The sequence below is a fragment of the Pieris napi genome, chromosome 3, assembly GCF_905475465.1.
Source record: "Pieris napi chromosome 3, ilPieNapi1.2, whole genome shotgun sequence".
NCBI lineage: Eukaryota > Metazoa > Arthropoda > Insecta > Lepidoptera > Pieridae > Pieris > Pieris napi.
Window position 1 is genome coordinate 8,345,809 of NC_062236.1, and position 11,328 is coordinate 8,357,136.

The window sequence follows — 11,328 nt, forward strand, 5'->3', positions numbered from 1 at the left end:
AAGGTTTTATATATTCTCTATATGGTATGAGAAGTGAGGCTTTTAAAACTTAGTGTCTGTAAATTAGTAGCCATTTTGGCCTCAAACGGCTTGTAACGAAATTTGTTGAGTTACGTCAAAGGACACTAAATTTCGTCAAATTAAGTGTTAAGTGTTAGCAGTGTTTCAGACAGTTATCAGAGTTACTTAAAAGTTAAATTACTTATTCCTTTTTGGTTTTAATATTCATGTATTATACCAAAACCTGTTACTAATTCATCAATCAATCAAAGGTAAATCTCGAGTCAAATGGTGGCATCTAGCATTAAAATAAATTTCATTTTAGAACTTATTTAAAGTCAAACATTCTAACATTGTGTTTCTAAATTCGTTTTTTAAACTTTTCAAGTTTGTATTGGAATTTACCATAAGGCAACACTTTAAAATGGACTAAATATACAAAAATATATCTTAATGACCTAACTAAAGTTAGATACAAACTAGTAAATGAGCCGTACTATCTCAGTAGCTAACTAACGTAGATCGCAGTTCTCTCTGAAACTTGCTAAGATCTTGTTATTTGTCGCTTCGTGATGAACTCGGAGTTATTGATTTACTCTTCACAGCTAATATTGTTACGACTTGTACTAACCACAATCTCAGTCTTATATTCACTTTGTAATAATTACGTAAAACCAGCCAGTTGTAGCACAAACATTTTTTTTAATGAAGTCTATATTTTAATGCGTAAGTTTATTAATAGACAAAATAGGCCCAAATAGTAAGATATATTTTCGAAGACGTCAAACGACGATTTTGTCAACAAAAAAACAGGTTTCGTGTTATTTTGTTGTTTTAATTCATTTGGCTATACATAGTATATTCAATAATCATCTTGTAAAGTATGTTAAAATGTGTGTGTTTTCCAAATATCAGTAGTAATTGCTACAATTCCTAGAATTAGAGAATCACGGCTGTCAAATGCACTTTAAGATTCGTTACAACTACTATTGGTATGTTATATACAAAAATAATCCTACCCAATTTTACCATACAGATATAAAAATTTGTCAAATTTATGAAGTTGCTACTTGACAGTGTCATTTTCACATAATTTATCGCACAAACTTAGATTGGTCAATCGTTTAGCGGCCTAACGAAATTTGGGGCACCATTATCTTTTAGTGAGTCTATTATCGTAAAGAGTGAAATTCCAATAACCTTCCGTATATGTCGATAAACGCCATACGTAAGAAATTAGGCTACTTTATTAGCCGCCTTCGGAAATCGTCCGATGTTGCCGTTCAGTAGGTCCTAGCATAAGATATATTTTACAAATATTATACTAGATGTTTCATTCCTTCTTTTGTTTAGTTTAGGAAATAACGTAATATGATGTATAAATTTTATTTCACAAATGTTTCGCCTTTAAAAAAATGATCGGACAAACCGCAAGTTAACGTCTCATACAAAAATGTATAATCAAAGTAACCTAGCTTAGTAAAGTTGGTGATTAATGAACTATGCGCGAATAACATAAATCTATTTCTGCCTTTTCGCAAAAGATCGTGCCAATAACTAATTGAAGTAGTGATACAGTAATTAAGTGTTATTAATGCTTCCCAATGGGGACTGGGGCCGCACCCTACAATTAAAACTTTGATCAACTTTCACGTAGTGCAAACGACACATTTCCTTTACATAGAACCGTCTCCTATGAGTTAAACTATCTAAGTAAAAATATATTTTATTACAGATAACTTTCTTATATAAAAGCTCAAAAAAATGAAATATATATTAAAATATGTTTAATCACCCCATCAATAAGGCATCACTCTTAAAGCTGGGAGCTTGTCCTGATTTTGATAAGCGCCTACAAGTTATTTTTGATTTAAGGGTTAACACTGAAATAGACACATTAATGTATGCTCCGATGCCCTTAGATTCCACTTACAACTTGTGAAAGGCGTAGACCAAAAGATCAATTTAAAACTTAATTCGTAAAGTGCTCTATTTGTGTTGTCGAGATGGACAAACACATTAGAGACGCGAGCGCTTGACAGAAGGATGCTTAGGGACTTCACATCGTGTGAAAAGACGCAATTTATTTGCCAAAATGTACAGTAATAGGTTTTTTATTTTGACTGATGTGATTGGAGAAAACGTTTTAGGTTTTTCCTAATAGACGCTTTTCTTTAGAATATTGATCATACAAAAACATATATATCGAGTTATTTGAAAGTATCTCGTTTATTTATCGTGAAGATACCTTTATAAAAAAATATTATACCATCAATCAGATTTCAAGGTAAAGAAATTAATAACGTATTTTATGGTTAATTTTGTGATACAACGTATTATATGGAGTAGTCGATACGCAAGAGGCTTCGACGGTTCGAGGTCGTCACGCTAGCACATTCTCGTCAAAATAACCTTTCCATAAACTTGTTATATAATGACACTTGCAAAAATATCCGTTTCTGTCACGGAATCGATGCTTCGCCTTAAGTTTGATAAAGCATTATTACATACGCTTTCGTAAATATTAATACTAATATAATATACATAATAACATAGAAGCTCTTATAGAAAATATATAATATTGTTGCAAATATTGACAACAGCATGCTAAGTGAAGAAATCTTAGGTTTTCGTTGGCTGTATTAAGATTTGAGCTCAATATACAGAAAAGGAAATAACTTTATGAATTAAAACTTCAGCCTCTCAATTTAGAATTTCATAAACGGATTAAAGCCCTACCAAACACACTTAAGTAAGTCATAATTAAGTTTACCATCATCAACTGAAAACTATGTAATCTGTTCATATTTCCATCACGTCTCCTATGCCATAAAATTATTTATGGAATATGAAAGTTTCTCGTCGTAAAATATTTGCGTTAAGGTTGCATTAAACGTATCGATACACTTTACGTGCGCAAATAAAGTGAAAATCAATAAACCTATTCCACGCTTGTACGGATCGCAGAAAAATCACCCCGTGTTGGAATGTTTCCATAACGTTACGCAGGGTACGGTTAACAGATAAATCAGTAAAAGTTGAACACTTAAAGCCAATAAATTTTCATTGCATATTTATTCTTATATTTTAATAATTTTTAGCTTAAGAAATACAATAACTAAACAAATATAATGATAGTAAATAACCTTTCCATCATTATTTAACAGAAAATAATCGGAATATTACCACAGCGATTAACACCTATCATCGCATTCTACCTAAATGTAAAATAAGCTTAAAACTCGATGATGTTTAAAAAAGATTACGCTTTTTGCTGACGCTTAACGTTCTCACGTAATTTTCCCCGCGCCAAACAATTTTCCGGCACAAGCCAAGCGCGTGTCCAACATTATGGCCTCCCTTAGTATAACCTGTCTGCTATTTATATGTACATACATTATTCTTGATATACAATATTTTCGTTTTAATTTTTTATATCTAAACTATTATATCTCCGTCTTGATTTTAATAATACATACGATAGCGTTTCTCTACGCTGTACTATATTTAACCTATATAAAGCATAAAAGTGTTATGCTTTATATAAACCAAACGAATTTATACGTTCTGATTTGCACAAGTATTAGCAAGAGCTTAAAGCAATTTTTGTCTATGCCGTTGTCCATCGATAGTCTATTAACAAGTATTAGGGTGCAATCTCCACCAGATTGCGAACTAACCACGTTACGATCTCATTCCGGATAAATTGTCGGCAGCACTCTACTTGACGGATACTTTTGAAACTAATAATCCAAGAACGTGTGACCGCTTAATTGTTTTCAATATACATTTTTTCAGTATAATTCAGCGCTTGTGTTATTTTAGACATTGGATGTTACTTTTAATGTATGTTCGTAACTTGTACGTTTTATTTATATATCATAAGAAATAGATTTTTATATTTGACTACCGGCCCTGCCAAGCGTTGCTGTGGCTAAGGTTTTTGTTATATTACATAGTAGTAAACTATTCAAGGGAAACGGTAGGAGAACTTATGTGAAAGGTAGATAGCTTATGTGAAACGTTGGCACTTTTAACACAGCGCCATCTGTTAGAATTGTATCATATAATAAACAAATATTTGCAATAAAATAATATTGCGGGTATAAATTCAGATGTAAGCTATCCTATCTTTTAAGTTAGATCAAACTGCACACGGTGTGCAAATTTGATTGATATCGGTTCGGTAGCTTAGGAGTCCATAGCGGACAAACAACGTGACACGTTATTTATATATATTAAGATTATAGAAATAAAATTGTATAATTTATTTGTAGAAATTAATTAAATTAAGTTTTAATTTCTAAAAGGTTGCAACAGTGTTATCAGTTATGCTGAAACAATGTCAGTGCACATTTCTTCTAGTTTTTAAACTCTCTTGTAGAAAAAGAAGAATGAAGAAGACAGAAGCAGAGCCCTTGGATGTTAAATTGACTCTAGTAGGGAGTCCGTCTCTGTGCGACTCCCTAATCGAGTCAGGTTGACTTCTTTGCGGCATAGTCGTCATGAAGAAAGAAAAATATATTAATGATTTATATTTTGCTGTACTTATAGTTTACATGTGTATATAAAATTTAATATCAGTTTTGCGTCCATCAAAATGTTTAATATACTGTAATTATTGGCCAATGTTTAGTACGCTTAATTTGAAATAATATTACAAATGTTAAAGCAAATACAAATTCTATTTATGTTAGTAGATGATTGATGTTTGGTTTTCACATGACAACTACTTAACCAACCCGTCGCATTAGATATGTAGGTATAAGTAAGCTCCTAGCGAAGAACATTTGATGGCTTCCCTTCTAGTGTAATATGTAAAAGAGTATTATATTATATATTATAGCTTCGTAACTTGAACATCGCTGAAAAATAATTGAAGGCAAACTTTTTTCAAATTTAATGAAACTAATACCAGATCGCGGCGTGTTGACAAGACGTGACTCCCAATACCTCTAATGAGATCCCGGGGGAAATGATAGGGAAAAATAATAAATTAAAGTATCATGCAAATTGGAGATTTAAACCAAGAGGATTATAAAAGTTGATAATAATGCTGATTTTGCCCCTTCACATTTTTACCCCTAAGTATTTTTCATCGTATCTATAAGTAATTACAGGCTTCAGCTAGTGGCTATAGAGTGATAGGTGGAACGTATAAATTCTCTCTGCAACAATAAATTTTAGTTTATGAGCTCAATTTGCGGGTAAAATAGCGGGCTAATAGCGGGTATGGGAGCATTCAAGTATTACGTAACGTATTTTGGGAGGGGGGGATCCTTTTGTAAAACGTTACGATGCGGGGCGGGGATTAAATTACGCGTTATTGTTTATAATTTTTTCGACTAACAAACACCACATAATAGTAACTAAAGAGTCACTAGGTGGTCACGAAACGTTTTACTGTACTTAGGTACAGTACCTACTGTACTTGGGTACTGAAAAACGTTACGACGGTTACATGGGGGGGGGGGGGGGTCAATAATCTCCAAAAATTGCGTTACGTACTTGAACGCTCCCTATGGTGTGGGAAGACATTGTGAAGAAAACATCACTTATACCAATAATTGACAGCAAGATCACAGCCAATAAAAATTATCATAAAACTAAAAACAGCAATCTGAGGTCAACGCCCATAAATCTATAGCATACTCGTTTTATGTAAACTAAAATATTAGTTATATATTTTTTTATTTTAATTAAAATGCTCCTTGTTATTTCGTTCGAATTCTCACCTTCATTTCTAGTATACTCGTATATGGAAAAACGATTAAAACTTTTTCACGTAGCACGCTCTATATTTGCGATACGTTGTAGTTACTACATTATGCCGTCCGCATTTATCTCGTGATTGTTTTACGAGACAGTAACTAGTCATAGTTAAATAAAAATACCAATAAATTATTTTGAAATTCTAGCTTACCTAAAAACGCTCCGAATAATTTTCTAGAAACTTTTTAAATCGTAACGAAGCTGAGATTAAAATATATTTGAGTATGGTAACTTTAACCCTTTGGGAAATTAGTGGAATTTGAGCGTAACCGATATTGCTATGAAAAGTATTGGCACAAAGTATTTTGCTGTATTCATGTACTTTGCGAGAGCGTTGACCAGTTTGAAATATAATTTATAGAAATATTTGACCTGCCATTGTATTAGTTATTATAACACTGTATCTAAATTATTTTGTAAATACTTTATATTTGTGTGTTATTAATATAAAATGTCATATAAATCCGCCTTAATTTTAAAATAATATATGTGTACTGTAGAACTATGCAAAAAATCCTTTAAATTCAATAATATGTAATAGTAGTATTAACATATATGCGGTATTATTTGCTATGAGTAAATTATTTGTATGAATGCTTACTCTATTTTCCGTTTTTATATTGACAAAATTGCAGTAAGCAGGACAATTAATAGCAGTGTTAAATATTAAAGAAATATACATATATTTATTATTATTCGGTATATTTCGTAAGTTTGTGAAATTTTCTTCAATACTCGTTGTGACAATATTATTGACTTATATTATGAAAATTTACCATTTCAGTATAAAATCCCAAAGAAAGAGGAAATGGTTGAGCAACAGCAACAGGAGCCAGATAACCCTCTCATGAGGAAGAAAAAAACTCCCGAGGAGTTGGCTGCTGAAGCGGAACTCGAAGATCAGGACGAGTTCACGAGTAAGATTATTCATGCACATGTTCATATATATAGATAGATAGATAGATATATCAGGACGAGTTCACGAGTAAGATTATTTATGCACATGTTCATATATAGGTATAGATAGATAGATAGATATATCAGGACGAGTTCACGTGTAAGATTATTCATGCACATGTTCATATGCGTAACATTCGCTATTAATTATTTAAATTACTATTGGAATAATTGTTAATAATTATTAATATTGTTAATAATTAAAACAAAATAATTGTTAATAATTGTTATATTACACAGGTAGAAAAAATAAACGACTCATGTATTCGTTAAACATACATTTAAGTAATAGGCCTTTAAAAACAGCCCACTTTAAATTCGTAAAATGGCGTAAAATGTCATCGTAATGTTACAGAATTGAAGAACACCATCGAGACCCAGGTGAACGAGCTGAAGTCGCAGATTGAGAGCAAATGCGTGATGCAGTGAGCATCGCGGCCGAGGCTGATCATTCCGTCACATCACACACACACAGTACTAACCCTCAGAACCATTTCGCTCAAACATTTCGTAGGAGAGATTTGAATTCTAAATTATTTCGGACGTAGTTGGCTAGTGGCGCGTTGGTGCTTGATAATAAGCAATAATATTTTTATACATTCATAATAAAGAGCCTCGACACAACCGACCCACGTTGATGCGTTAGGTCAAAAAGTCATCGCTGCTGCGATCAGACATTAGGATAACCTGTTTTATATGTTAACGCTTGTGATATATTGTTATTTAAGTGTAAAGATGAAAATTTTAATACAACTTACGGTATAAATAGCGCGAATAATTTAAGAAGTCTTGCACGCGTCTAATTCTGCTCTCTCTTCCCCTTGGACTCCGACTTACATTAAAATAACAATGTATTCGATTGTAATATTTGTTTCATCCAAATTCCCCTCGGCTCGGTTGGCACTTGGCAGCCGGCAGTTGGCAGTTGGCACTGGGTGTGGCTTGCGCTCTTCGATCTTCTCTCTCAGCTCTTCGACTTTGCCTCTAAATCTTTTGCATGTTCGCTTATTCAATGTGTACGGATCGTGTCAAGTATTCCGTTAGGATAGTATACCTTATCGACCTAGCCTTAAAGTCCACATCGAAATTGTAATTCATAGTTAACAATATTGTTGTTATCGAGCGTGACTCGCTCATGTTCGTTGTCATTTTGTTCTTGCATGTCTAATATAAGATCAATGTTCGTTTAGTATATAATATTGTAGATACGACACCTTGTTGTTCCGTTTGTCAGTTAGAGTAGTTGACGCGAATCTAATGTTTATCGATGTTTTATGCTTAGAGTAAAGTTAATGTTGTGCGAGTAAATTTTTCGAGCGATTGGTGTCGTACGTTTATGAAGATCCGCCAGCCTATGATTGTCCGTTTTGAAACAACTGTATACGGAAAATTAATCTATGAGTTGTATTGCGGATGGGAATGCAGGTTAATGAATTGTAGAATGGATAATTGTTCGAATATTAGACTCCACTTAAGCTGCAAATGCAAAAGATTTGTTATCGTCAAAAGCTGTGATATAAGAATAAAATAAACTAACGCTGTGCGCCCGACGCGGCCCGACCGCTCGCGCCCTTTCATTCTCTTACATTAGCTCTTACGTATTTCCCTTTTTGATCTTTCACTATAATACTATTATCATCTTCGAAAAGCACACTTCAACATAGTTACGCTTTCATAGCAAAGCTTGGACAATTATTGCCACCTTCATCATTTATACTTTTAGGTCAATTAAAACTACCTTTGCAAAACTCTATTCCATATACACCCCAAATGTAAATATGAATCAATAATTTCTGATTCTGTATAAAGTTATATTTTCAGATATGATACCTATTTCTCGCAATATATTTTCTTAGCTTACTTCAATAGGTCTCGCTAACACTTCTAGCCACTCATTAAACTCACAATCATCCGATCAGGTCAAGCGACCGGTCTCTATAAGCTATTTAAAACTTCACAATCTCTAATAATTAAGATAAAAGTTAAATCTTCACAGTGTACGTGTGTTAGGCTAGGGTTAATCATATATTGTAATAGTTCTATGTGCGCATGACAGATTAGCTAAACGGTTGTTCGTAGATATTTGGGATATACAATTATAGGCGTAAGATTCCACCTTGTCTGTTGAATGTTTTAAATGATTTTGGCATGACCAATTTTGAAATTAACTTTTGGATACAGAGCTCGAGTACTAAATATCTGAAAACGAATCCATCTTTCACTAACTTTGCCAAAAAATAGAAGTTATTGAAATGGTGGCATGAATTTTAATTTCTTAAATTGACTCGCTTGAACTTTGGCTTCAGCTGCCAATGTTTTATTATGAATGTAAAATTCTAACTGTTGATCGACCGTATAACTTTGAGGATTTATTTCATGTTACCAATCATGACTACTAATGTTTTCAGATCTTAATAGCTCAGCCTACGAAATTTGTACACGTCTTAACCTTCTTGCTCTTTCCTCTATCCCTTTCGCCTGTAGAACTATAATCTTCGTTGTTGGCTCTCACTACGTAGATATAGTTGGTTAGAGAATTATTTTGATACGTAGCGAGTTTTAGATGTAATGTATATTAATAAATTAGCTAACTGTCACTAATTTCAAAAAGCTCGACCGTCGCGTGTGGCTGCATGAACATTAAAGCTCTGAAAGTGTGACGTGTCGTTTTCTCTCATGTGTCTTTCTTACACGTTTCAAATATCCACGGATTACGAGTAGACGCTTTTAAAGCCACTGTATGTATGTAAGCTTTAGATGTTTGGTGTATAGTAACGTATAACGAATGATTATGGCAAGGTAAATGATTGCTTCGAAACGCGAAGGAATTTGGGTGATATCAAATGGTTGTCGCATGTTTTTTTTATTCGATTTCACTTGTATTAAGCTACTATGTATATAATTAACGGATTTCACACACTCACACCCTAAAATCTTTCAAGGTTAGATGTTTACTTAATTTTCATTTGATTAAACATTTTATATAAAACGAGGTTTATACAAGGTAGATGCGTAGTATAGAAATAATTATACATTATTTGATAAATGCCGTGAGAATTTGACTTATTTATTACATTTGTAGCATAATTTTTAAGACCTAAAGTGATTTGACCAATTCTGACTTTTCCAAAACAAAACCAGTTGAGTGATTGATCTTATGACTTTTATACTCAGGGTAATGTTACTATTGTTGTTTTTATAATAAATCTGTTTACATTCTTTAGAAGGTGTGACTTTTTGGCCTTGCGGTGCCAATATCTACCGTCTTTTTAACAATCTTGCTTTACTCTGCTCGCACTTTTCTAATGTATGCGGCTATTAGATGGCCGTTAGTACTAACACCTGCGAGATTTCCCTCTATTTCAATATGCGTGTGTGGGTTTCTAAGTATAAAATAAAAACTTACAAATATACATACATATATTGCAATTTATAATAATTTAAACGATGAATTAAAAGGCGTAATAAAAACTATACAAGATTAAAAAATCAGTAAACAAAAAGCAAAAACTTAGTAAGTAGACAACTTAGAGACAACGACACTTCGTACCACACTAACACAAGAGCTTCAACACACAGTATTAATTGATTGTTAGATAAATATTTATATATTTTGTAGACTTTTCCGAATAGTATAGAAATAATTTTGAAGAACAAGGAACTGATGTTCAAGTGCCACAGACTGCAAAAACTGCGCTTTGAATAATATTTTTCCCAAAATTATAATATCTGTATTGTCCGTAAAAGTCTTTGTTTGTATTTATTTAAGTAAAATTTTCATAGATGATATTTTAAATAGCATTTTACGTGAAGGCATGTACGGTTCGACGAGCCCTTTAGTCCTTGCTGCCCTTGAGAAAAATATTGAAACAACTTTGAGGTCTCGTTCGTCCCGGTACCTGCTTCACTTGTTCACATAGGATAGTTATTTAGCCAATTTAAGATCACCTAGTGCGTCAGCTTTTAATATTAGTGACATCTAGTGTTAAAATTGCAAGTTTACGGAAATTAAAACTAAATATTTAAAAAGTTGTGTATAACAAAATGTAATTGAATAAATCGTAATCCATTAATCAGGTATGAACTTGGTTCATAAGCATGTTGTATTGTTATTATAAAGAGAAGTTTGTAGTTTATCCACGATTAATTAACTTAGAGTAATGGAGGAAAACGAAAAAGGTTATTGTTGAAAATGTTTTTAGGTAAATAAATCGGATTGAGCTTTTGTGAAAACCTTGTTGTTACTGATAAGTTCTCATTTTCCGAGCTCGGCCGACAGACTGCCATTCTGTGGTCATGCAACTAATTAGTTTAAACTGTCTCTACTATCACTTACGTAGTTTCGTACTAGAATAGGCTTTTTCGCTACTTATTGATTTATATTTAACTGTTGCAATGCATTGTTAAATTTATTTACTCCTTATTAGTTATGTATAAAGTTTAGAGGTAGCCATTTTCATATTAACTTACTGTGAGTGTGAAAGTGGTGTATCTACCATGTTGTTAAATAATAAATAAACTACATTGTACCACCAGTTGTGTTTTATTTAATTACACCTTATCTTAACTAATTTAATAAATAATTCACAACAATTTCTT

At 32.6% G+C, this 11,328-nt stretch overlaps 1 protein-coding gene across 4 annotated transcripts in view; it reads left to right on the plus strand.

Moving 5' to 3' along the window:
- Positions 1-11,264, plus strand: part of LOC125063134 (complexin) — a 134,038-nt gene extending 122,774 nt beyond the window's left edge. For all 4 annotated transcript variants that reach the window (XM_047669369.1, XM_047669368.1, XM_047669370.1 and 1 more), the window contains 2 exons: positions 6,557-6,689; positions 7,085-11,264. In XM_047669369.1, coding sequence (XP_047525325.1) covers positions 6,557-6,689; positions 7,085-7,158 — 207 coding nt within the window. In that variant the 3' untranslated portion in view covers positions 7,159-11,264. The remainder of the gene's footprint in view (positions 1-6,556; positions 6,690-7,084) is intronic.
- The last annotated feature ends 64 nt before the right edge of the window (positions 11,265-11,328 follow it).